The sequence below is a fragment of the Loxodonta africana genome, chromosome 12, assembly GCF_030014295.1.
Source record: "Loxodonta africana isolate mLoxAfr1 chromosome 12, mLoxAfr1.hap2, whole genome shotgun sequence".
NCBI lineage: Eukaryota > Metazoa > Chordata > Mammalia > Proboscidea > Elephantidae > Loxodonta > Loxodonta africana.
In genome coordinates this window covers 88,923,484-88,951,036 of record NC_087353.1, presented here as the reverse complement: position 1 = coordinate 88,951,036, position 27,553 = coordinate 88,923,484, and the positions used below count along the sequence as shown (strand labels likewise).

General features: G+C 47.4%; 1 protein-coding gene across 2 annotated transcripts in view; it reads right to left on the bottom strand.

The window, feature by feature from the left end:
* The window catches only part of COL26A1 (collagen type XXVI alpha 1 chain), a 248,177-nt gene extending 231,424 nt beyond the window's left edge, over positions 1-16,753 (bottom strand). For both annotated transcript variants that reach the window (XM_064295896.1, XM_064295897.1), the window contains exon 1: positions 16,584-16,753. In XM_064295896.1, coding sequence (XP_064151966.1) covers positions 16,584-16,741 — 158 coding nt within the window. In that variant the 5' untranslated portion in view covers positions 16,742-16,753. The remainder of the gene's footprint in view (positions 1-16,583) is intronic.
* Positions 16,754-27,553: the final 10,800 nt, after the last annotated feature.

Below are 27,553 nucleotides of genomic sequence, written 5' to 3'. Positions count from 1 at the left end.
ATGATTGTGAGGATGGTGCAGGACTGGGCGGTGTTTCGTTCCGTTGCATATACAGTCGCTATGAATCAGAAGTGACTCGATGACACCTAATAACAACAACAACATACTCATACCTGTTGTCATCTAGTCAATTCCGACTCATGTCATGGTGATCCCATGTGTCACAGAGGAGAACTATTCCACAGGGTTTTCTTGGCTGTAATCTTTACGGAAGCCAACCACCAGGCCTTTCCTCTGTAGTGCCACTGGGTGGGTTCAGGCCACCAAACTTTAGGTTAACAGTCCAGCACAAACCATTTGCACCACCCAGGGACATTGGAGTCAAGGTAGGGTGAAAAAGAGAGCACACCAAGCGTCTCAGCTCAGCTGAAACAACAAGAAAAAATAACTTCCAAGACATAGGAAACCTTGCAGACCAGGCATAGGAACCAGCGCGGGCAGGAAGCGACAGATTCCTCCAAGCCCGAGATCAAGGCCCTTCCAGCTGCAGGTCTTGGCCCATTGGTAGGCTGTAGAGTCAATCTTCTGAGTCTTGGCAAGCACTTTTTCATGAAATACATAGAATACAATAAAAAAAAAGAGACTTTCACATACGGTAACAGTATTATTTTGTGAAACTTGTTTAGATATGAGTGAGTGTGTGTGTACTCGTCACCATGTAAAAGCTATTTCTTACTATGGGTCATGATGTAAGAACTTCAAGAAAAAACTGTTCTCAATGCAGCACCTCCCAAACCAGGCCCCACATTTACTGAGTCAGGCATGGGTCCAGGCAGCCAATTTTTTTTTTTTTAATAGTGAAATAGATGTTGTTGTTGTTAGGTGCCATTAAGCTGGTTCCGACTCATAGCGACTCTACGTACAACAGAATGGAACACCACCCAGTCCGTGCATCCTCGCAATCATTGCTGTTCGAGCCCATTGTTGCAGCCACTGTGTTGATCCATCTCATGGAAGGTCTTCATCTTTTTCACTGACCTTCCTCTTTCTCAAGCATAATGTCCTTCTCCAGGGACAGATCCCTCCTGATAACATGTCTGAAGTATGTGAGAAGTCTCACCATCCTCGCTTCTAAGGAGCATTCTGGCTGTCCTTCCAACAAGACAGATTGGTTCGTTCTTCTGGCAGTCCGTGGTATATTCAATATTCTTCACCCAACACCGTAATCCAAATGCATCAATTCTTCAAACCATTTGTCATTTCAACCATTTTTACGTGTACAGTTCAGTGGCTGGACGTTCAACTTTTTATCTCCCCCGTTAATTTTGATGAGCTGGTCAACATCCTGGCATTTAGGATCCCTGGACCTAAAGCATGAGAGCTGGACCAGCTACATAATTTGCGGGGATCAGAGCAAATGAAAACGCAGGGCCCCTTATGCCAAAAGGGGGAGAAAAGGGCTATTAAAGGTACTACATTTTCCCTTCTTCTGTAGTCTCTCTCTTGATCTATCATTTATTTGCTATTTAATGCATGCTCCCTTGAGTACAAGGATACTCATGGGGCAAGCACAGACCCTCACAGGCACCCGGGGACCCTGCTTGCAACTTCTCATGCGCACAAATGTGCGCAACTCACCAGCTACTGGGTTCCCCTTCCTACCAGCTGCTGGACTGACGCACTGAGCCCCAGCTGGGGGCGAGGAAATCAAGCCAGGCATTTCCTCTTTCCAAAGACCTGCTGCCCCTCAGGGGACAGGTGATCCCCACAGTATTACAACCTCCCTGCTGGGACACAGCAGGTACTTGGATTGGGGATAAGCAATCCTCCACCAAATTGTCTGCCGAACATGCCATGGCCCTGCCTGCCCAGGGCAGGGACAGCAGCTGCAATGCCCAGCCCAAGATGTCACCGGGTGTGCGTACCCAATCCCAACCCTCCCTAAGCCTGCACCCAGGCCCCGCCAGAGCAGAGGTGACAGTAGTCCTGGGCAGGGGTGTAGAGGGGGAAGCCAGGTGGACCTGAAGTGCCAAAGGGCAGGGAGCAAGTGCTAAGAGCCCACTGCAGGGTAAGCTGAGGCTCCAGAGCTCTAGCCCAAGCTCTGCTGGCCCATAAGCCTACACTTGGAGAACACGAGTCCAAATATAAAAGTATTAAGAATAGCAAGATGGTAACCACTAAGCATAAACCCCCAGTCAGGGCCCTTTGAGCATGGGACCTGTACAACTGCACTGGTCAAATGCCCAGGAAGCTGGCCCTTCATGGGGGTGGGAGGGGGACAGAAAGAGAGGAAAGGAGAGAGGCGGGAATCTGACCTAGCAGTATCATGGTGACCGGGATCACACCCTTTCCAAAACTGACTTGCTAGAGAGCTTCTCAATGCAAAACAAAAGCGATGAATTCCAAGTTCTCAATTCCACCCATCACTGCTTAGGTGAGTTAGAAATGGGTAACCACCCTGACCCTCAGGCCAAAATATAGCCATGTTCCTAGAAGAGCAGAAATAAATCCACATGAAGAGCCTTAGAGCCCCCCTCTCCTGATGCTCCCTGTCATTTCAGAAAGGTGGTGGTCTTTCCATAGTGACTTCAGACCCATCGCCACCCCCACCTGTGGGATGGAAAGTTATCCTTGGCAGCAACCACATCCAACATGGATTCACAGCCTCAGTGGGGGCTTCGAAAGTACACTTTAGTTCATTCATCAAAAGTCCCAGAGCCTGACTTCAAGTCCTGGGCTAAGTCTGAAGCTGCCACAAGGAATGATACTAGGAGGGAACATGACCTTTGGACAAAGGTGGTTTAGCCTAGTCAGTCTGATGCAGCTTTTTTGGCTGGGGGCATACGGGGGAAGGCCATTCAGCCTTTGAGGATTTGAGATACACCTATCCTTTCTCTGGAGCTCTGGTGGTGCAGTGGTTAAGAGCTTGGCTGCTAACCAAAAGGCCAGCAATTCGAATCCACCAGCCACTCCGAGGAAGCCCTACGGGGCAGTTCTACTCTGTCCTATAGGGTCACTATGAGTCAGAATCGACCGGATGGCAATGGGTTTAGTTTTCAGTTTGGTTTTATCCTTTCTCCATCCCATTCTCCAGTCTCATTCCACATCTCCTCCAGAGGTGAGGTACACACAGAACCACCCTCAAACTTGGGTATGAGTCACGCCTAACCTTGTTGCTGTGCTTTAAAGGACCACATCCCTCCTCACAGGGTGAGAAATCTGTGGGGCCTAGGGGACATGACACCCAGAGCCCATGCCCACCTACAGACCTCGTGTGGAGCCTGGAATTTTCTCCCCAAACAGTGGCGTCCTCCCAAGGGCCTGCAGGGGCCCCCTACCTGGGTCCTTCTGTCCAAGGGCAGACTGACCACAGTGTGCATACTGGGGCCCAAGAGGAACCAAGTACCAGCTGTTAGGGTGAATGTGGGTGCAGTTGGGCTGGGTGAGGGTGCCCACAAATGTGCACACAAGGCCTCCCCAGAGGTGAGTGCTGGGTGGAATGAGAAAGGAAGTGAAGGGGGGCACTCTGGGGAGGCCTTGTGTGCACATTTGTGACCACCCTCACCCAGCCCAACTAAGTTCTAGCACAAAACCCCAGGAGGCTAGGAGCTCTAAATATGAGCCTGGCCCCCCAGGTCATCAGGAGGGTGTATTTGTCAAAGTGGATGACAGGATATATTTTACTTAATAGATTGTTAGCTTGATTTATAACTTCTAAATATTTAGACATATGATATCTGGGCCTCCATTTGCATTCTTGCCCCAGGCCCTGCAACTACCAGGGGTAGCCTGGGCTCAAAAGTGGCACAAAGTCAGGGAAATCTATGTTCATTCCCTCAAGGCCATTTTAACCTAACATCATTAAAATGGCCTCATCAAAACGTAAAACCAAGGAAGAAGCACTTTTGCACATTATTGACTGGTATACAAAATGGAGGGAAATATGTCAATGCCCAGCAAAATGAAGCATGCATTTATTTACCTTTTGACTCAGAAAATCCACTTTTAGAACTTTATCCTAAAGATCCACTTGCAAAAATAGGAAATGAATAATACACAGGTTATTTATTGTGGATTATATGTGGCACAGAAATTAGAGACAATACAAATGTCCACCAGAGACTAGTTGAATAAACTAGTCATTCACACTACACGGAGCTAGACAGCTCCAGAAAGAATGAGGAAGAAATTTATGCCCTGATATAGAGCAATCACCACAAACAGGTTGTGAAGTGGAAAATGTCAAGTCCAGAGCAGTGTAACCAGCATACCATCTCTGTGTAAGAGAGGGAGGAGGAAGATACACACACACACACACACACACACGTACTTCCTTATATTTGCAAATAGAAACAATGGAAAAATAAACCAAATATTAATCTAAAAGATGGTTACCTACAAATAGTGGATAATGGGGAAGTTACTTATAAAAATAATCTAGTAACTTAATGAAAAAGAAATGACAGAATTAGAATAGCACCATTTTGCAACCCTTAATGAAATAATGGAGCCCTGGTAGCACAGTGGTTAAGAGCTCAGCTGCTAACCAAAAGGTTGGGAGTTCAAATCCACCAGCCACTCTTTGGAAACTCTATGGGGCAGTTCTACTCTCCTACAGGGCCACTATGAGGAGTCTGAATCAACAAAACGGCAATGGATTTTGGAATGAAACAACGGTTGTAGGCAATGATCGTTAACACCTGCTAAGGTCACAAGAGAAGAAGAGTGATGACTAGAGATTACGTGATGCCTGGAAGGAAAATACTACACCATCCAAGAGGTAAGTTGGCCAAAAATGATTTAAAAAAAAAAATAAGAATAATAAAGAGGAAGAGGAGGAGAAACCAAAATCTGATCCAGTGTCTCTATCCAACTTCCAATTTACTAGAAATACAGAGGACAGAGAACATGTTAACAGCCCACGAAGATAAAGAAAATCTTCTACAGCCTAGTTTCTTCAACAAATAAGTCCAAAGAAAAACAGAGAGAGAGGAGGAAACTTATACACAGTGACGTTCTGGTATTTAACACCAAGCTTTCCAGGAAAAAAAAAGAAAAAAAAAAGTCATGTCCTTCTGCTACGACGTGATACACTGGATCACCTATGAAACATTCTGGCCCGTAAAACAAAACAAAAAAACCCTAAATCTTCTCTAACTTTTAAATCTAACCTCCAATATAGAAGAGATGGAAGGGGTAGAGAATAAATTACAGCACCTCACTGGGAACTAATGCACTAAATATCGAACATGGACATTCTACAGGACAACTGGCCTTCTTCAATAATCAATGGCATGGTGGGGGGAGGGTATTCTGAAAGAGACTTAAAAGACACAACAGCTAATAAGCAGGCTTTATTTGGATTCAGATTTGAACAAACGATAAACACTTGGTACAACTGGAGAAATCTGAACATGGATTGGATTTTAGATGATATTAAGGAATCATTGTGAGTTTGTTAGGTGTGATAATGGCATGATGGAGATGAATCAGGGGCATGTGGAATAAAACCAAAAGCCAAACCCGTTGCCGTCGAGTCGATTCCAACTCATAGCGACCCTATAGGACAGAGTAGAACTGCCCTATAGGGTTTCCGAAGAGCGTCTGGTGGATTCGAACTGCCGACCTTTTGGTTAGCAGCTATAGCTCTTAACCACTATACCACCAAGGTATCCATGCTATATAAAAAAAAAAAAAATTTTTTTTTTTTTTATATTACTTCTTAAATAATCATCAGTGGGAGATTTGTTTTAAAATACTCCACACACAGAAGAGAGGGGGTTGAAATGAGTATGACAAAATGTGACTGTTGTTAAAACCCTGTAGCGGGTACAGGAGGGTTCCTTTTACTCTGTTCTTTCACGTAGGTTTGAATTTTTTCATTGAAAAATTAAAAAATACAATATTTTGAAACACCCCACCAAATTAAAAGATTCAACTTCAGAGAGAGCAGTGGTTCTTAACTGAATGCAACTCTGGCCCCTCAGGGGACATTTGACAATGTCTGGTGACATTTTGGGTTGTCAGAGCTGCAGCAGGCGGGACATCTAGCTGGTAGAAGCCAGGGATGCTGCTGAATATCCTACAGTGCACAGGACAGCACCCACAACAGAAAATTATCCCACCCAAATGTCAAGAGTACCAAGATTGAGAAATCTTGAGACAGAGGTAAGCAGAGTCTTCTAGGTGCTTAAAGGAGGGCATCTAACCCAGGAGGGGAACCATTCCAAGCAAAAGAAACAGTATATGGAAAGACACTGAGCAGTGAAAAAGCACATCCAGGAATCTGAAATACAGTGTAGCTGGGGTAGGGAAGCAGCAAATAGAGCTGTTAAAAGGCAATCTTTTAGGCAACGCTGAAGAGAGCCAATTTTATCAAAAAGGCCACTTGCTTCCCCCTTCCAGTCCCACACTCAACAGTGACATCACTCTATTGTCCCAGTACTCCTCACTGAGACCAGGCTCTACTTCAGAATCCTTCTTAACACTCTGGCCTGGGCTGTCCTACCAATCAGCGGAAGTTGACCCAAGAGTTAAAACCTCTCTGCCATTCTGATGTAGAAGGTGGTGGCACCCCAAGGATTTTAACTCAGCAGAGACATGGCCACTACTTCAGCTGATAAAGATCCCTCTGGCAGCGGTATGGAGGAGGAAGACAGGTAACTAAATTAAAATGGGCCTCATCCAGAACAAATTGCTGGGCTGAGGGCTATGGAGACCATGGTCTCGGTGAACATCTAGCTCTATTGGCATAACATAGTTTCTAAAGAAAATGTTCTACATTCTACTGTGGTGAGTAGCATCCAGGGTCTTAAAAGACTATGAGCGGCCATCTGGGATACTCCACTGGTCTCACCCCTTCGGAAGCATGGAAGAATGAAAAAAACTAAAGATGCAAGTGAAAGATTAGTCCAAAGGACTAATGGACCACATCTACCATGGCTTCCACTGGACTGAGTCCAGCATAACTAGATCCTCCCTGGCTACCACCACTGACTGCTCTGACATGGATCACAATAAAAGGCCCTGCACAGAGCTGGAGAAAAATGCAGAAAAAAATTCTAACTCAAAAAGAAAGACCACACTTGTTGGCCTGACAGAGACTGGAGAAACCCTGAGAGTATGGCCCCCAGACACCCTAACAGCTCAGTAATGAAGTCACACCTGAGGTTCACCTTTCCGCCAAAGATTGGAGAGGCCCATAAAGCAAAACGAGACTAAAGGGGCACACCAGCCCTGGGGCAAGGACTGGAAGGCAGAGGGGAACAGGAGAGCTGGTAATAGGGAACCTAAGGTTGAGACGGAAGAGTGTTGACATGTTGTGGGGTTGTTAACCAATGTCACAAAACAATATATGTACTTTTTAATGAGAAACTAGTTTGTTCTGTAAACCTTTATCTAAAATAAAATTAAAAATTTTTTTTAAAAAAGGGCCCCATGAACACAACAGAGAACACCTGAGGGAGCAGGAGAGCAGTGGGATACAGACCCTAAGTTCTCATAAAAAGACCAGACTTAATGGTCTGACTGAGACTAGAAGAGCCCCAGTGGTCATGGCCCCCAGACCTTCTGTTGGTCCAGGACAGGAACCATTCCCAAAACCAACTCTTCAGACATGGATTGGACTGGACAATGAATTGGAGAGGGATGCTGGTGAGGAGTAAGCTTCATAGATCAGGTGGACACTTGAGACTATGTTGGCATCTCCTCCCTGGAGGGGAGATGAGAGGGTGGAGGGGGTTAGAAGCTGGCGAAATGGACATGAAAAGAGAAAGTGGAGGGAGAGAGCGGGCTGTCTGGGGGGAGAGTAATTGGGAGTATGTAGCAAGGTGTATGTGGGTTTTTGTGTGAGAGACTGACTTGATTTGTAAACTTTCACTTAAAACACAATAAAAATTATAAAAAAAAAAAAAAAAGGGGGCCCCATCCGATAGAGGCTAGGTAGCTAGGCCTCCAGGCCTGGTCCTGGGCCTGTCACAGGACTCGCATTTCTAGGGCTCTGACTACTGCCAATGCACCCCCTGCCCCGCCCCTCACCATTTACAGGACAGAGAGAATGAAAGTCACGATGCCAGGCCCTCTTGCGCTGTCAGCAAGCAACAACTTTGCTGAAACAGACCCAGCACTCCTGAACCCTCCACAGAGGATAAGGCATTTTTGCGCAGCTGTGAGAGAAGGTCAAGTCTGAGGGTACTGGCAAGTGCCAAGCTGGATAGGGAAGGATGTGAAGAAGGGGTAGGCTGACAGGTGGAGAGAAAACAGCCTAGGCAAAGGATTGAGGGTCGGCCGCTGATGTGAAGGAGTCCAGGGTTTGGGTGTTGAGACAGTCAGCTCTTGTGGGGAGCAAGAGCTAAGGTGAGGCCAAGGGAGTATGGGTGCAGTGGAGTGGAACTGAGAGAGGGGCCTAGAGGAGTGACTCGGAGCACTGGTGGGCCGCACACGTGGATATATGGCAGAATTGGCTCAGGGTGAGGATTACGAGCTCACACAGGTAAGCACCAGGACGGCAAAGGGCAAGGATTGAAAGAAGCTGTTACTATTATTGATTATCTTCATCACTGAAGGCGTGACCTGGTGGGAGAGCACCTAGCACAACTGGAAGACCCACAGGAGCAGCCAGTCAGCTGGGCTGGAGGGCGATAGGTCGCGTGCGGGATGGGGGCCAGACGGTGCTGTGCAAGCTGCAGCAGTGCAATGCACTCGGTTAAGCAGCTCAGACTCTCCTGCTGACAGTGGAAACAACCGGAGGGTCTGACACTGAGAGGAATAACATCAGCTCCGCATCTGCAAACCCGGACTCTCACTGCCTGTTTCAGCTCTCAGAGCCCTCACACATGTGTCCTCCTGGTGAGCCTCAAGCCCAGCATCTCTGGCCACCATGGCCATCACTGTATCCTCGTTGTCTGGACCAGAAAGGCTTAGTAACATGTGCACGTTCCTATAATGAATTAGGGCAGAGCCTGAAACTGGTGCTCCTTCCACACCACCCCACTGAGTTGAGGGGACAGGGCAGCCCTTAGACCCAGCAGAGGGGCCCTGACCTGGACCCTGCACTTTATAGGGTCATTGGAGCCTTGGCAGCACAGTGTTAAGAGTTATGGCTGCTAACCAAAAGGCTGGCAGTTGGAATCCACCAGCTGCTCACTGGAAACTCTATGGGGCAGTTCTACTCTGGCCTATAGGGTCTCTGTGAATCAGAATCAACTCGTTGAGAATAGGTTTGGTTTTTTGGGTTTGCCCTGACCCTCCTCCCCCACATGTCTGTCAGTTTGTCGTACTGTGGGGGCTTGCGTGTTGCTGTGATGCTGGAAGCTATGCCACCAGTATTCAGATACCAGCAGGGTCACGCATGGAGGACAGGTTTCAGCTGAGCTTCCAGACTAAGACAGACTAGGAAGAAGGACCCAGCAGTCTACTTCTGAAAAGCATTAGCCAGTGAAAACCTTATGAATAGCAGTGGAACATTGTCTGATATAGTGCTGGAAGATGAGCCCCCCAGGTTGGAAGGCACTCAAAAGATGACTGGGGGGAAGCTGCCTCCTCAAAGTGATGTGGATGGAGTAAAGCTTTTGGGACCTTCATTTGCTGATGTGGCACAACTCAAAATGAGAAGAAACAGCTGCAAACATCCACTAATAAGCGGAACCAGGAATGTACGAAGTATGAATCTAGGAAAAATGGAAATCGTCAAAAATTAAAGGAACACATAAACATCAATATCCTAGACATTAGTGAGCTGAAATGGACTGGTATTGGCCATTTTGAATCGGACAATCATACAGTCTACTATGCTGGGAATGACAACTCGAAGAGGAATGGTGTTCCATTCAACGTCAAAAAGAACGTTTCAAGATCTATCCTGAAGTACAACTATCTATCCTGTCAGTGATAGAATAATATCCATACGCCTACAAGGAAGACCAGTTAATATGACTATTATTCAAATTTACACACCAACCACTAGGGCCAAAGATGAAGAAATAGAAGATTTTTATCAGCTGCTACAGTCTGAAATCGATCGAACATGCAACCAAGATGCATTGATAATTACTGGCAATTGGAATGCAAACGCTGGAAACAAAGAAGAAGGATCAGTAGTTGGAAAATAAGGCCTTGGTGATAGAAACAATGCCGGAGATCGATGACAGAATTTTGCAAGACCAACGCCTTCTTCACTGCAGATACCCTCTTTCACCAACATAAACGGCAACTGTACACATGGACCTCACCAGATGGAACACACAGAAATCAAATTGACTACATCTGTGGAAAGAGACGATGGAAAAGCTCAATATCACCAGTCAGAACAAGGCCAGGGGCCGGCTGTGGAACAGACCATCAGTTGCTCATATGCAAGTTGAAGCTGAAACTGAAGAAAATCAGAGCAAGTCCACGAGAGCCAAAATATGACCTTGAGTATATCCCACCTGAATTTAGAGACCATCTGAAGAATAGATTTGATGCATTGAACACTAGTGACCGCAGACCAGACAAGCTGTGGAATGACATCAAAGACATCATCCATGAGGAAAGCAAGAGGTCACTGAAAAGACAGGAAAGAAAGAAAAGACCAAGATGGATGTCAGAGGAGACTCTGAAACTTGCTCTCGAACGTCGAGCAGCTAGAGCAAAAGGAAGAAATGATGAAGTAAAAGAACTGAACAGAAGATTTCAAAGGGCCTCTCGAGGAGACAAAGTATTATAATGACATGTCCACAGAGCTGGAGATGGAAAACCAAAAGGGAAGAACACGCTCGGCATTTCTCAAGCTGAAAGAACTGAAGAAAAAATTCAAACCTCGAGTTGCAGTAGTGAAAGATTCCATGGGAAAATATTAGACAACGCAGGAAGCATCAAAAGAAGATGGAAGGAATACACAGAGTCATTATAACAAAAAGAATTAGTAGATGTTCAACCATTTCAAGAGGTGGCATATGATCAGGAACCAGGGGTACTGAAGGAAGAAGCCCAAGCTGCTCTGAAGGCATTGGCGAAAAACGAGGCTCCCGGAATTGATGGAATATCAATTGAGATGTTTCAACAAACAGATGCAGCGCTGGAGGTGCTCACTCGTCTATGCCAAGAAATATGGAAGACAGCTTCCTGGCCAACTGACTGGAAGAGATCCATGTTTATGCCTATTCCCAAGAAAAGTGAGCCAACCGAATGTGGAAATTATAGAACAACATCATTAATATCACATGTAAGCAAAATTTTGCTGAAGATCATTCAAAAACGCCTGCAGCAGTATATAGACAGGGAACTGCCAGAAATTCAGGCCGGTTTCAGAAGAGGACATGGAACCAGGGATATCATTGCTGATGTCAGATGGATCCTGGCCGAAAGCAGAGAATACCGGAAGGGTGTTTACCTGTGTTTTTTTGACTATGCAAAGGCATTTGACGGTGTGGATCATAACAAACTATGGATAACACTGCGAAGAATGGGAATTCCAGAACACTTAATTGCGCTCATGAGAAACCTTTACATGGATCAAGAGGCAGTTGTTCGGACAGAACAAGGGGATACTGATTGGTTTAAAGTCAGGAAAGGTGTGCGCCAGGATCGTATTCTTTCACCATACCTATTCAATCTGTATACTGAACAAATAATACGAGAAGCTGGACTATATGAAGGAGAACAGGGCATCAGGATTGGAGGAAGACTCATTAACAACCTGCGTTATGCAGATAACACAACCTTGCTTGCTGAAAGTGAAGAGGACTTGAAGCACTTACTAATGAAGAGCAAAGACCACAGCCTTCAGTATGAATTACACCTCAACATAAAGAAAACAAAAATCCTCACAACTGGACCAATGAACAACATCACAATAAACGGAGAAAAGATCGAAGTTGTCAAGGACTTCATTTTACTTGGATCCACAATCAACACCCATGGAAGCAGCAGTCAAGAAATCAAAAGACACATTGCATTGGGTAAATCTGCTGCAAAGGACCTCTTCAAGGTGTTGAAGAGCAAAGATGTCACCCTGAAGACTAAGGTGCGCCTGACCCAAGCCATGGTACTTTCAATCGCATCATATGCATGTGAAAGCTGGACGATGAATAAGGAAGACGGAAGAAGAGGTGACGCCTTTGAACTGTGGTGTTGGCGAAGAATATTGAATATACCTTGGACTGCCAAAAGAACAAACAAATCTGTCTTGGAAGAAGCGCAGCCAGAATGCTCCTTAGAGGCAAGGATGACAAGACTGCTTCTCACATACTTTGGACATGTTTTCAGGAAGGATCAGTCCCTGGAGAAGGACATCATGCTTGGCAGAGTACAGGGTCAGTGGAAAAGAGGAAGACCCTCAACGAGGTGGATTGACACAGTGGCTGCAACAATGAGCTCAAGCATAACAACGATTGTGAGGATGGCATAGGACCGAGCAGTGTTTCGTTCTGTTGTGCATAGGGCCACTATGAGTCGGAACCAACTCGACGGTACCTAACAACAACAACAACTGACCCTCCTCTGGGTCTGCCTCCCCAGTGGGGTGATGAGCACACAGGGCCAAGGGGTTATGCCCACCCAAGCCCCTGCCTTCTCTAGACCTCACTCCCAGGCTCAGGTTCCTGCTCAAATGGCCCTGAGCCCATTTCCAGGGCCTGTTTTCCCAGGCCACCCTCCTGAGGACAGTGTGCACACCCCTAGGCCAAGCGGTAGTTGTTTGCGAGGGGTGTGGACTGAGGTTAGAGGTGCAGACTGATGGGCCCATGAGACTGTTCTCGAAGCCCTTGCAGTGCGAAGAAGCCAGGGTAGCAAGAGAAGAGGGTGGACTGGGGACTGGCTCACCCAGTGTTACCATTCTCCAGAGTAGAAGCCCCAGGAGTCTAAGAAGTCCTCATTTGAACCTGGCCTTCCAGGTCATTAGGAAGGTACATTTGTCAAGGCTGGAGGAAAGACCTATTTACTGAGCCATGTGTTAGCTTGACTCAGAGCCTATGAATGTTTAGTCCTGGGGGACGTGGTCCTCCACAGATTCTCTTGCCCTGGGCCCTACATAGGAGAAATGGGTGAATGGAATGAGTGGTTTCCTTTAGGGCAGAAACTAAAGCAATTGTATCCTTTGTCCCTTGCCCTGCTAAACCACTCTCAGGACGCATCCGTTCCCTCCTCCGCATGGAATCTCGGGTAGGTCGCACAGCATCTCTGGCTTCTCTTAGTCAGGACACTCCCATTTCCAGAATTAATAGGAAAACTTTATCTTTTATCCCAATGAAAGCCTCTCCCTCCTCCAGCTGGGAGATGTGTAGCAGGAAGGGGTGTAGGGCCCCTTCTCATTCTCACTTTTTGTCCTCTGCTCAGAGCTGCTGTTGTGGCCCCTTCAGGTTTGGATATAGAGGTGCTGGGGGTGGTGGAGACAACAACCAAGGCTCCTAATACAGCTGTGGAAGGAGGGAGGGAGGGAAGAAGAGAGGTGATATAAAGGAGTGAAATTCACATACCTCAAAGTGTTTTGCAAATGTACTATCCTTACTGGGGCAGAATGAAAGAATTTGGGGGATCAGGCTAGTAACAGTCCTCAGCCAACTAAAGTTGTATTTCCCTTCAGCTTTTATTTAGCATCTCAACAATTCAATTGCTGGCAGAAATCATTAGTGGTCCATACACAGGGCTGCAAGATAATCTACTGGAAATGGCCCTCTTGGAGTCCTCTTCTTTTTGCCAAAATAACTTGAAGGGTCCACCCTGACCTTCTGATGTGGAGCAGGTAGACCCATGTACCCCTGAGTAAGGCAAGATGCCCCAGCATGTGTCAGACCCGGGACACACGCGTACACACACACACACACACATACACTGAAAGGAGACCAAAAACCAGGTCCAAAAATCAGACCCCACCAAGGAGCAATGACAAAGAAAGAAGACTATTTGTTCAGAAACAGCTCTGTTGTTTTACCCATAAACTGGGACCAAGCCACTTAAAATACACTTAGCAAGCCAAATCAGAGGTCAGAGCTGCAAAGAGCACCATGCCGAACGCTGTGCCCAGCCCTCTGCTTCTGGGGTTCTTGAATTTCAAGAACAAGGACCACCTGTGGCTGATAGCCCATGAGATATAAGAATGAGGGACACCCAGGCCAGCTCAAACCTGTAACTCACCCAGCCACGAACCAGGTGCCTGCAATGGTCACGCAGGCCTCCAGTGGAGCAGCTTAGTTACATTCTAGAGCATCAGCCTCAACCAGCTAGAACGTGCTCCAAGCCTTCCTGACACCTCCTGGTATCCTATTTGGGAATCCAACTTCCACAAATTCATCCAGATCCTCCCTGAGCCTAATAATCCCTCTCCCAGCTCCAATTCCGGTAGAAAGACCTCTGGAAAATTACCTTATTTGTTTGGGGCTCTTTTTGTCTGTGCTAAAACAAACCCTTCCAAGTTTCTGCAGAGGTCCCCAAGTTCCAGTTCACTAGCACCAGAATCCCTGTCCCCATTCATTTGACCTTCCTAGGCTTCCCTGCATCTTCTCTCAGCATGCATATTCCAGACGGCAGGAGTCTTTTTTGTTTTCCTTCCCACACTTTTTTAACTTTAATACATGAATACAAGATCCTCGTAAAAAATGCAAATAAGGCACAGCACACAGAGCAAAAAAAAAGTCTTTTTACTACCTCCCCTGATCCAGCCCCACAGAGATTATTGTTACAAATGGTTTTCTACAAACCTTTCTCTGAGCATTTATCTAACTAGATGTAGGCGGGATTTCTTTTTTTCATAAATGAGATCATACTATACATTTTATTTTGCAACCTGAAAAGCTGATTTTTTAAAACTATTCTCATATGGAAGTGTGCAGAGGCCAGGCTATTGTGGGTGTTTGGAGAATAAGCCTAATAGAAGTCTCGGGCTAAGTATTTCCAAACAAAATGAGGGAAATAAAATTGTATGCAAAGTTTCCCAGAAGCCCTTCATGCTTTTCTGAGTCCTGCCTTATCCAGCCATTTGATGCACGGTTTTTCCCAGCACAAAATATTCCTGCCTCCTTGCTCTGAGACCCTGCCAGAATTCCTCTGGATAGTCCTTTGGGGGTTGGTAACAATCAAGGAGAAAAAAGAACTGAGACATATCTCTTGGATTCCTCCGTAACAATACGCAGAGTGGTGCGGTAGAAAGCAGAGGATTTAGAGAAAGAAGGCAAGCCATGAGTTACGACGCTGCTACTGAACTTGGGGACCTCTCTCTGGACCTCGGTTTCCTCAGTTAAGGGAAAGATAATACTGTAATAGCCAGGGACGGATTACACAATAAGGAAGGTACGAATAGGCTTACCTCTCCTTACTAATCTGTAGGGCACAATTTCACCCGCTTTTTGACGTGGTGAAACCCATATGAAATTGTGCCCTACAGATTAGTAAGTAAACACAATTAAGCCTGTGCGTACCTTGCTTGCTGTAAACGCGTGCATTCCTTGCTTACTGCTCAAGCAACCCCTGGTAAGAGCAAAGTCAGGGTTGGTTCAACAATCAAAAGAGATGGAGGGTAGGAACGCAGGCTGCGTATTCTGGAGGGCTATTATAACCGTGTGACTTGTAATTATTCTTAAATAGGAAATGAGGCGTTTGGCAACTATTACTTGGGAGCTTAGCGTTTTCTGAGGGCATTTCAACTGCGGGTAAGGAACCGCAGCCCTAACCTTCCCGAGGGTGGGCAGGGCGCCACCTGCCGGGGGAGGTAGGTCGTGGCACCGCGGTCTACTTGATTGCGCTCCTTCTCCGACCCCGCAGCGGATCCATTCGATCAGAGCCGGTTCCACGTCCCCAGAGACGCGACCGAGACTCCTTCGTGGCCCCAGCCCCAAGACTAGTTGAAATCGCCTCTCCAGTGCCTCCCGGGGACCCACAGGAGAGTCGGGAGACCCGGACGTACTGCTTTGGCAACCCCGGGAACCTGGTCCCCTGCACAAAGCCGCCGCCGAGCAGGTGAGCGCGGCGGAGCCACGTGAGCCAGTGAATGTCCAGGGACTGACCCATCCAGCCCCAGCTAGCCTCGGTCGTCCCCTCCCGCGCGCCTCTAGCAGCAGGTTCGAGCCACCTCCACTCGCCCACAGCCCAAGAGGCGAAGGGTGGGAAAGCACGAAGAGAGGGTGGGCGCGGCCAGAGACCACCGCAGCCCCGGCCCAGCACCCTCAGCCTGAGCAGTCGCGCACTCCTGCGGTCCCTCGCCCCTGCTGCCCTGCGACCCCAGCCCCCACCGTCCCTCGCCCAGTCCCCGCTGCCCCCCGACGTCCCTCGCCCCAGTCCCCGCCGCCCCGCGCCCCTAGCCCCCTTGGTCCTCCGCCTCCACACCCGCCATCCCGCCACCCCGCGCCCCTAGCCCACGCCGCTCGGTGCCCCCAGCGCCCGCGGTCCTTTGCCCCCACCCCCTGCCGCCCCACGCCCCCAGCCCCCGCCGCCCCCAGCCCCCGCCGTCCCTCGTCCCCGGCCCCCGCCGCCCCGCGCCCCCGTCCCCCGCCGCCCCGCGCCCCCGTCCCCGCCGCCCCCAGCCCCAGCCGCCCCGCGCCCCCGTCCCCGCCGCCCCCAGCCCCTAGCCCCCAGCCCCCGCCGCCCCGCGCCCCGGTCCCCGCCGCCCCCAGCCCCTAGCCCCCAGCCCCCGCCGCCCCGCGCCCCCAGCCCCGGCCGCTATCATTACTCACCGGCGGCTCGCGTAGCTGCTGCCCGGGGAGCCGGCGCCGGACTCGGGGTAGCCGTGCTGCTGCAGGGCTGCGGCCGGGAAGGGATAGAGGAAGCCGGTGGCCAGCGCCGACCCGCAGAGGCAGCAGCACGCCCAGGGCAGGAGGAGAGCCAGCTTCATCTTGCGCGGCCGCCTGCGGGGACCGGCGGCCCCGGCCGGGAGCAGAGGGAGCGAGCCCGCGAGCAAGCGGAGTCCGGGTCCGAGCTGGCGGTGTCGGCGGCGCCCACGCCTCTTCAGGGCCGCCTTTTCGAATTCGTCGAGTGGGCTCTGCGCCGTCAAAGGGGGCGTGGGACTTTCTCTTTAACCCTCGGCGGCCCGAGGCGGAGGAGGCGGTGACGGCAGTAGCCCAGAGCCCGGAGTTCCAGCTCCCCTGGGGCCCTTGCGCCCCGCAGCCCCACTCCCACTCATTAGCATCTTCCCAACTTAACCCTCTTCAGTCCTGCCAACGCGTGTCGATTTCTGCCAGGCAATGTTGTTTAATCCCCACAAATCGGTCTTCTAGATTAGACGTGGTGGTGGTTGTTAGCTGCCATCAAGTCGGCCTTGCGTATCAGACTCGTGGTGACCTTGTGTATGTTGCCCGGTTTACTCAAATTTTTCAGAGGTGGAAATTAAGGTCTAAAAAATTTAAGCCAGAAAAATAGAGCTCTTTGAACCAAACCGTTGACCAGGGCTTTCTGGAATCCTCTCCTTCCTTTTCCCCTCCACGCCCTACCCTGCCTTCTCTCTTCAAAGTGAGAAGCAGTGGAAACACTCAGAAGTTGGTGCCTAGAGTCACAGATCCGTGAGGCATCCCATCTGGAAAGGACCTTGGGGAAGAGGTTATACACCTATGACAGGTGGAGAAGCTGAGTCCCAGCTCATACAGCCAGCCCACCATCAGCCAGGCCCAAGTGGTCTTGTCTGTGCTGTGTGTACCCTGCCCAAGGGACACGTGGGGCCTGCTGCAGCCTATGTTCTTCCTGGGAGTCTTTGTCTAGACCTCCCAAAGGCACCCTAAGGGCAGGCAGAAGCCCTGAGGCTGGCTCAGCGCCTGCAACAGTGAGAAACTCCTAACCTGTAAACTACCTATAAGACTGGGAGGAACAGTCAAATATATGGAGGTGCTTTACAGACTGTAGCAGACTTTGTAAAAAGACTGGTGGGATTGTCCTTACTAGAGGACAGGAAGATGCTACTGAAAATAGGTTGTGAAAAGCCCATTAAGGAGGCTTTGCCCTCTCTTATTCTAAGGACATATCCCAAGTTACCATGTCCAACCCTCTTCACCCTCACCCCAAACCTTCCATCCTTATTTACTCAATTTCCTCTTATCTTGGCTTGGGCCTTCTTCTTTTTTTTTTTTTTTTAATTGTGCTTTAGGTGAAAGTTTACAAATCAAGTCATTCTCTCACACAAAAAGTTATCCACACCTTGCTATGCACTCCCAGCTGCTCCCCTACTAATGAGACAGCACATTCCTCCTCTCCACCCTGTATTTCCTGTGTCCATTGAACCAGCTCCTGTCCCCCTCTTCCTTCTCATCTCGCCACCAGACAAGAGTTGTCCACAAAGACTTAAGTGTCTACTTGAGCCAAGAAGCTCACTCATCACCAGCATCATTGTCTATCTTACAGCCCAGTCCAATCCCTGTCTGTAGAGTTGGCTTCGGGAATGGTTCCAATCTTGGACTAACAAAGGGTCCAGGGACTACGGCCGTCAAGGTCCTTCCAGTCTCAGTCAGACCATTAAGTCTGGTCTTTTTACGAGAATTTGAGATCTGCATCCCACTGTTCTCCTGCTCTATCTGGGATTCTCTGTTGTGTTCCCTCTCAGGGCAGTGATCGGTGATAGCCGGGCACCATCTAGTTCTTCCGGTCTCAGGCTGATGAAGTCTCTGGTTTATGTGGCCCTTTCTGTCACTTGCACTCATCTTTACCATATGTCTTTGGTATTCTTCATTCTCCTTTGCTCCAGGTAGGTTGAGACCAATTGATGGATCTTAGATGGCCGCTTGCTAGCGTTTTAAGACTGGCTTGGGGCTTTTTGATGGAACTTCCACACTTCCCAAGCTTTGAGACCTGGCTCGCTGTCAGTCCTGAGTCTCAGTGTGGGACTCAGGGTTGATCATCTCCTAGAGTGGACAACCACTAATGGGAAATGTAACTAACCTAGGACACTTCCTTTCAGCCCCCATCCTTCCCTTGAGGTTTAAATGATTTGGAGAATTTGGGTTATCTGGGGATTTTTCAGTGCCTCCCCCAAAAGGAGTCTGAACTGTGCTCCTTGGCCAATTGGCCAACACCCCATAAATGGTGAGGTCATTCCCACCCCACCCCCCAGGAATTTATAAGCTTTCTGTCTTCCACCTTTCCCTCCTTTACTTGCATAATGAGATCTTAAAGACCAGAGTAAGTTCAGATCCGCTGTAAATTGGCTTTATGCTGTGGGCGTTACAGCAAGGGAACAAGAATCTTGTTTTTATCTTAAACTCATTTTCCCAGTGTCATGGGCTGCACCCAAGCCAGAGAGATCAAGAAGAAATGAGAAAAGGAAGGGCTGACGCAGGTTTATTTTAGGACAAAAAGCTTTAGGAAAATAATGAACACATGCAGCAAACTTCAGGGCTGAGGTGATTGTCCGAGTGTGGTCCTCCTCTCCATGTCTAGGACAATAAGTTCATTCTAGTTCGTGAATTTACGGGGCAACTTCTGTGCGTCCAGCGCTGTGCTGGGTACAAGCAAGGCTGTCGAAGAAGCAAATAACATGGTTCTCACTCACCCTCAAGGTGCTCACACTTTCCTTTGGGAAGGCATTAAGATGGCCTGTTATCTTTCGAAAAGTAGCAGGCAGGCTGACAAATGTTCTCTGAACTAGAGAAAGTTCCATTTAGAGGGTAAAGATGCATAAAAGCAATGAGAAAAACATGGACTCACCCCCACCTCCCAGGCCCAGAAGCCCCATGTCTGCTCCCGGCTCCCCCACTGACTTGCTAGGTGACCTGGAGTAAACTCTTCCCTCTCTGGTCCTCCCCAGCATCTTCTTCATTTGTAAGATGAAAACGGTGGGCTACTTGTCTGGGAAATCCTTTCCAGTTCTGCCCTTTGGTAATTCATTTTCCCTTCATCCTCCACTCCCATCTTCAAGGCAGCTATGGGTATGCCCAACTGTTTGAAGCTGTCACTTTTGTAGGCAAGCTGATTTTCAGCAGCAATAGCAATGTCTTAGTCATCTAGTGCTGCTATAACACAAATACCACAAGTGGATGGCTTTAACAAAGAGAAATTTATTCTCTCACAGTTTAGTAGCTAGAAGTCCAAATTCAGGGCATCAGTTCCAAAGGAAGACTTTCTCTGTCAGCTCTCAAGGAAGGTCCTTGTCATCAATCTTCCTCTGGACAAGGAGATTCTCCTTGCAGGAACCCAGGGTCAAAAGGACACCCTGTGCTCCCAGCACTGCTTTCTTGGTGGCATGATGATCCCCTATTTCTCTGCTCACTTCTCTTTTTTATATCTCAAAAGAGATTGGCTTAAATTGTAGATTAATCTTGTAGGTTGAGTCTATATAACTGCCGATAATCCCATCTCATTAACATCACAGAGATAGGATTTACAACACAAAGGAAAATCTCATTGGGTGAGAAAATAGTGGACAATCACACAATACTAGGAATCGTGGACCAGCTAAATTGATACACATATTTTTGGGGGCCACAAGTCAATCTACAACAAGCACCCAGCAGGGCCCTGGGAGCCAAGAATGGGGAAAGTACTGTGACAACACACCGTTCCCTCCCTCGGCGAACACCAGTTAGTAGAGTCCAGCTCCCAAAAGTGCCAGGTGTGTGACCCTGAACCTGTCTCCTAACCTCTCTGAGTACCTTCATCTTCAAAATCAGGGCAATAATAATAGTACTTAACTTATAGATTTGCTGAAAGGACTAACAGGTTGATTCCAACTTCTGACAACCCATGTGTGTCAGAGTAGAGCTGTGCTCCATAGGATTTTCAATGGCTGATTTTTCCATAGATCACTAGGCCTTTCTTCTGAAGCACCTCCGGGTGAACTCAAACCCTCAACCTTCTGGTTAGCAGTGAAGCATGTTAATCATTTTCACCACTCAGGGTCTTCCAAATTAATTATATGCATCAAGTGCTTGGAACAGGGTATCTGACACATTCTAATTAAATAAACCCATTGCCGTCGTGTCAATTCTAACTCATAGTGACCCCACAGGATTTCCAAGGACCAGCTGGCGGATTCAAACTGCTGACCCTTTGGTTAGCAGCCAAGCTCTTAACCACTGCTCCATCAGGGCTCCATAATGCTCGACAAATGTTAACTATTATTATCTGCAGGGCTCTGGTGACGATAAAATTGAAGGACACCACACTCCTCAAACTCCCAGGATGGGGCTGGCCAGTAGGCTTATGATATTAACCTGGTACACCTTCCTGAAGCATTAATTTTACCTTATGGTAGACAATTTCAAATAAAACTTTAAGACACGTGGAAATATTATTGAGTAGAATGTGCAATTTGCATAACTGTTACAGATAAAATACACTTGTAGTGGAAAAGTTTGAGCGCCCCAAAATAAAGGACATGGAGGTGTCTCGGAAGTCCTAGTACGTTTTCAATGTTAGGGCTACTGTTTGGTGCTGCAGCTGCCGCCTCCCCATCAACCCCTGAATAGTGGCCCCAGTTGCTTCCGATCAAACTGGGCCAGGGCTATCACCCACATCTCCATGCAAGTCTCTGTATTTCAAAACTGTGCCCTCGGCAATCCCTAAATACATATTAGAAACTTCTGGAGGAGTCAGAAACCCCTCTTCCCAAAGAGACCTAGAAATCTAGTGTTAAAGGCTGACTGATGGTTGGGACCCAGACTTCAGTTCTAGCTCCTTCCTCTTCACTTCCTGGGTGGCCTTTGGCACGCACATAACCTCCCAGAACCTCACTAGAATGGGACAAATAAGGGTTAGAGGGGCTTCACTATTTACAGAGTGTTCTCCCAGCTCTTGTCACTTTGACTCCTCACAGCAACCCTCTGTCATGCACAGGGCAGGGGTTCTCATAATCCCCACCTTTTTATATAGATGAGGACAGAAGAGACGATGTGACTTGTCCTGGACCTTGTGCTGTCCCCAGTCTATATGTGTGAATGCAACTGAGTTGTTTGTACAAAGAAGGATCAGATATATTGGTGGAAGAAGACAAACCCCAGCGACCCCAGGGAAATGGGCTCCACAGCAACCATGTTTCCAGAACATTCTGATAAGAAAATATCAGTCAGCATCCTCTTCAACAGACAAAAAGCAGATCTTCACTTCTGCTGAAGTCAGCACAGAGAGCCGCTGAACAGAGACGTAAATACTCATCAAGCTGGAGCCAAGGTAAATATTGACCTTCTGGCATGATAAATCTTCTGTTAATCTAAAACAGAAATCTCCCCCCCACCAGATTGCCCTATTGTAGGACATGGATTCTGCATTTCACCCAGAAGTTCAGGAAGGCAGTGGTAGTTGCTGAGTAGTTTTCATACTGATTTCTTTAGCAGCCCATGCTCCCAGCTGTGCGAATCCCAAGACAATTCGAAAATGGGCTGGAGTTGAGTCAACGTAGCAAACAGTCACAAGGAAAGGGCCTCTTTGTTTTGCTTCAGGCTCTCCACACTTGGCCAAGGCAAAATACAAGCCACCACCACCAGCTGCCATCCAATTGATTGCGACTCACAGCAACCCCATGCGTGTCAGAGTAGAACTGTGCCCCATGGGGTTTTCAGTGGCTGATTTTTCGGAAGTAGATTGCCAGGTCTTTCTTCTAAGGTGCCACTGGGTGGATTCGAACTGCCAGTCTTTTGGTTAGCAGCCAAGTGGATTAACCCTGTGCTCCACCCAGGAACTCCAAAATACAAACAAATCATGGATATTATGGAAGACCCCAACTATGAACTTTCTTTATGTGTTGTTGTTGTTGTTAGGTGCCATCAGGTCAGTTCCGACTCGTTTTGACCCTATGCATGACAAAATGAAACAGTACCTGGTCCTACACCATCCTCACAATCCTTGCTGTGTTTGAGCCCATTGTTGCAGCCACTGTGTCAATCCATCTAATTGAGAATCTTCCTCTTTTTCGCTGACCCTCTGCTTTACCAAGCATGATGTCCTTCTCCAGGGACTGGTCCCTCCTGATGACTTGTTCAAAGTACGTGAGATGAAGTCTCACCATTCTCACTTCTAAGGAGCATTCTGGCTATACTTCTTCTGAGACAAATTTGCCCATTCTTCTGGCAAACCAAAACTTCCACTGCCATCGAGCCGATTCCAACTCATAGCAACCCTACGGGACAGGGTAGAATTGCCCCATAGGGTTTCCCAGGCTGTAAATCATTACAGAAGCAGACTGCCACATTTTTTTCCCTCGGGGTGGCTGGTGGGTTCGAAGCGCCAAACTTTTTGGTTAACAGCCAAATGCTTTAACCACTGCAGCACCAGGGCTCCTTGTTTTTCTGGCATTCCATGGTACATTCAATATTCTTTGCCAACACCGTCATTCAAAGGCATCAACCTTTCTTCAGTCTTCCTTATTCATTGTCCAGCTTTCACATGCATATAAGGTGACGGAAAATACTATGGCTTGGGTCAGTCACACCTTAGTTCCCAAAGTGACATCTTTGCTTTTTTAACACTTAAAAGAGATCTTTTGGAGCACATTTGCCCAATGCGATACATTTGATTTCTTGACTGCTGCCTCCATGGGCGTCGATTGTGGAACCAAGTAAAATGGAATCCTTGAAAACTTCAATATTTTCTCCATTTATCATGATGTTGTTTATTGGTTCATTTGGAGGACTTTTGTTTTCTTTATGTTGAGATGTAATCTGTACTGAAGGCTGTAGTCTTTGATCTTTATCAGCATGTACTTCAAGTCTTCTTCACTTTCAGCAAGATGCTGTGTCACTGCATATTGCAGGTTGCTAATGAGTCTTCCTCCAGTCCTGACACCCTGTTCTTTTTCATCTAGTTCAGCTTCTCAGATTATTCACTCAGCATGCAGATTGAATAGGCATGATGAAAGGATACAACCCTGATGCACACTTTGCCTGATTTCAAACCATGCATTATCCCCATGTTCTGTTCGAATGACTGCCTCTTGGTCTATGTATAGGTTCTGCATGCGCACAATTAAGTGTCCTGGAATTCCCATTCTTTGCAATGTTATCCATAATTTGTTGTGATCCACACGGTCCAATGCCTTTGCATAGTCAATAAAATACAGGTAAACAAACATCTTTCTGATACTCTCTGCTTTCAGTCAAGATCCGTCTGACATCAACAATGCTATCCCTCATTCCAAGTCCTCTTCTGAATCCAGCTGGAATTTCTGGCAGTTCCCTGTCAATGTACTGCTGCAATCGCTTTTGAATGATCTTCAGCAAAATTTTACTTGTGTACGATATTAACAATAGTGTTCGATAATTTCCGCATTCTGTTGGATCGCCTTTTTTTGAAACAGATAGGAACATAAATCTCTTCCAGTCGGTTGGCTACATAGCTGTCTTCCAAATTTCTTGGCATAGATGAATGGGCACTTCCTGTGCCTCATCCTTTTGTTGAAATATCTCTATTGGTATTCTGTCAATTCCAGGAGACTCGTTTTTTGCCAATGCCTTCAGTGCAGCTTGGACTTCTTCCTTCAATACCATCAGTTCTTGATCATATGCTACCTCTTGAAATGGCTGAATGTCAACCACTTATTTTTGATAGTAACTCTGTGTATTCCTTCCATCTTCTTTATTCAATATTTTGCCCATAGAATCCTTCAATATTGCAACTCAAGGCCCGAATTATTTTCTTCAGCTCTTTCAGCTTGAGAAATGCCAGGTATTTCTTCCTTTTGGTTTTCTAACTCCAGGTCTTTACATATGTCATTACAATACTTTACTTTGCCTTCTCGAGCCGCCCTTTGAAACCTTCTGTTCAACTCTTTTACTTCATCGTTTCTTCCATTTGCTTTAGCTACTCGGCTTTCAAGAGCAAGTTTCAGAGTCTCTTCTGGCATCCATTTTGGTCTTTTCTTTCTTTCCTCTCTTTTTAATGAACTTTAGCTTTCTCCATGTATGATGTCCTTGATGTCAACCCACAACTTTTCTGGTCTTCTTTCATTAGTGTTCAATGTGTCAAATCTATTTTTGAGATGGTCTCTAAATTCAGATAGGAAATACTCAAGGTCATACTTTGGCTCTCATGGACTTGTTTTCATTTTCTTGAGCTTCAGCTTGAACTTGGATATGAACAATTGATGGCCTGTTCCCCAGTCGTCCCCTGGCCCTCAAAATTCCACCCAAGCACTGTAAGAATGGACTCTCGTTTTATCAGCATACCTCTAAGTGTAAGCTTACCTGTTTCCCCAAACATTGGTGGTGAAATAGACTTTCAGAAGGCGGAAAATTAGATGGCTACCACGATAGCACATGATCTTAAACAGAATAAGTTTAAAAGGAAAAAAAGTGTTGAAAGCAAAAACTAAAAAGTGCTAAAAGAAAAAAAAAGTTTTCTGCTAAAAGATGGTGTCTGCCCAATTGCCAACACTGAAAGCCCACATCGAATGTGATAATAAAAAGTGATCTAACCTCTCACTGATGTTGCCACAGCTAAACAAATGATTTCCAAGAAGCTTAACAAGACCGTTTTGTGCAAAATGAGGGAAGGAGAATAAAGCTATAAAATAGAAAAGAGGCAACTATCAGGGAGTGTTGGCCTTATAAGCTTTACCCTGACACAAGCCTGAAGATGGGAGGGGATTCAGACACAATGAATCCTCATGATGGTGTTGTCCCCCCCAAAAAGTGACCTGAGTCTAAGGTCTGTAGTGAGGGATTTGCCCGGATCTCCCCATGCCAGCCCTCCACACCTCCTCCACTGCCCAGTTGTATATTCAACACTTTGGACTGAGAAGATGGTAAAACAAGCCAACCATGAGTTAAGAGGAGCATCACCAGGCTGAGCCACACAGGCATATTGGATTTAGAGAAGAAAAGACTAGGGAGATATGATCCAGATCTTCAAATCCATGCAGGAAAAAAGAACTAAACTTGTTCTTTGAGCCCCAAGGGATGAATTTAGAGCTAACAGGTGGCAGCTATAGGGTGAGAGATGCCAGCTGAATATAAAGAAAAACTTTGTAAGAGTCAGGGTTGTCCACAGTTGAAATAATCTGCATGGTAGCAGTGGTGAGTTCCCCATCACTAGAGGTATCCAGGCAGAGTGGAGCAATACCTGGTAGAAATGTAACTGGAGGGAATGCGCTGGATGCCTATGTATAGCCCTGAGACTGGAATTCTACATTGTAGAGGCAAGAAAGGGGTCTGATCAACTATGGGAAGTTTCCCCAAACAGCCATTAATAAGTGTGGTAGACTACTAGTGCTTACCAGTATCTGGCTTTCCTCTCCTCTTTGGGCATAGAGCAGACCTCCCTTGACAACCTCACTTGCAGCTACACAGGACCATGTGACTAGCTCTAGCCAGTGGCCAGTAAGCAGAAGGGACTTGTGTCACTTCTGAGCCAAAGAGAGAAGAGCAAGTATGTGTTCTCCCAGCCCTCCCTGTCCCTGCCATAGCATGTGTTCCCTGGCTGGGCCCTTTGCCAGCCTGGATCCCTGAGTGACTGCGCAGAAGACCCTCACCCACCTACTCCACCCTCTAATTAGCACTGGACATATATAACCAAAAAAAAAGAAAAACCAAACTCATTCCTACTGACGCAATTCTGACTCATTGCGACCCTAAAGGGCAGAGTAGAACTGCCCCATAGGGTTTCCAAAGAGTGCCTGGTGAATTTGAACTACTGACCTTTTGGTTAGCAGCCGTAGCTCTTAACCACTACACCACCAGGGTTTCCAAGGGTGTATACAGTGAGTGAGAAATAAACCTTCATTTTGTTCAGCCATTGAGATGTCAGGATTAAGTTGTCGCAGCATCATCTAGCCTCTCCTGATTAATACCCTGAGAAAATAGACATGATTGATGGCTTGGTACAGACCTTTTGCTCTGCAGGAACTCTTAGAAAATGACTTCACAAGGGCAAGGTTGGATTTCTTCGATGCCTGTGCATCTGCACTTTTGCATGAGCTAGGTCACTTCCCTCTCTTGCACGTTCTCAGCTGTATCCTTCCTTCTCACTGAGCAAATCCCAATCCATGACAAGCTGAATTCCATGGTAAGGCTCTGTGGTAGGCCCTGGTGATGTCCAGCCAAGTTAGACATCATTTCCACCCTCAGTTGGGCTTATAGGATCCTTGGGAAGGATGCAAGTAAAGGTAGATTGTCCCTGAGGCCATCTATTCAAAGTTAGCAGTTCAGAGGGAAAAAATGAAGGCTGAGGCCAGGTGCAAGGTAAATCTATGTGAAGTCAAGAGAGGCCTTGAAGGAAGGGGAAGGAGTTTGATGAAGTTGGAAGGGTGGAAGGGCACCACAAGTGGAAGCATGGCCAAAGGGCAAAGGTGGGATTGCACATGTGCTGAGGAGTAGAGGGGCTGGTTCAAGCAGAGGGTACATGTCAGGCAGACACACCTGTGCACACACCACGTACACACATGTGTGTGCAGGCACAAAAACCCCCAAGAGTTGGAAAGAAGTGACCTCCTGCAGACAGCTGTCCCAGTGAGTGAGGACTCTTGAGTTGTGATGTGGTCTGTCCCCGCCACATTCCTCCCGGCAACTCTAGGATCTTATCCTTTCCCACGGCTTCAGGCCAATGTCTCCACATTCTCACTTCCCGCCCCCCCCTGGAAGCCCAGGGCTCCTCCCATGAGGAGGAGTCACTTGTGGGACTTTGAGGACCAGGCTCAGGCTAGTCTCCAATTGGAAGGGCTGTGTGGGGGTGGGGAGGCAGGGTGCTGGAAGTACAGATGATCACCAGAGAGTATTGCCATCTGCTCAGTCCTGTC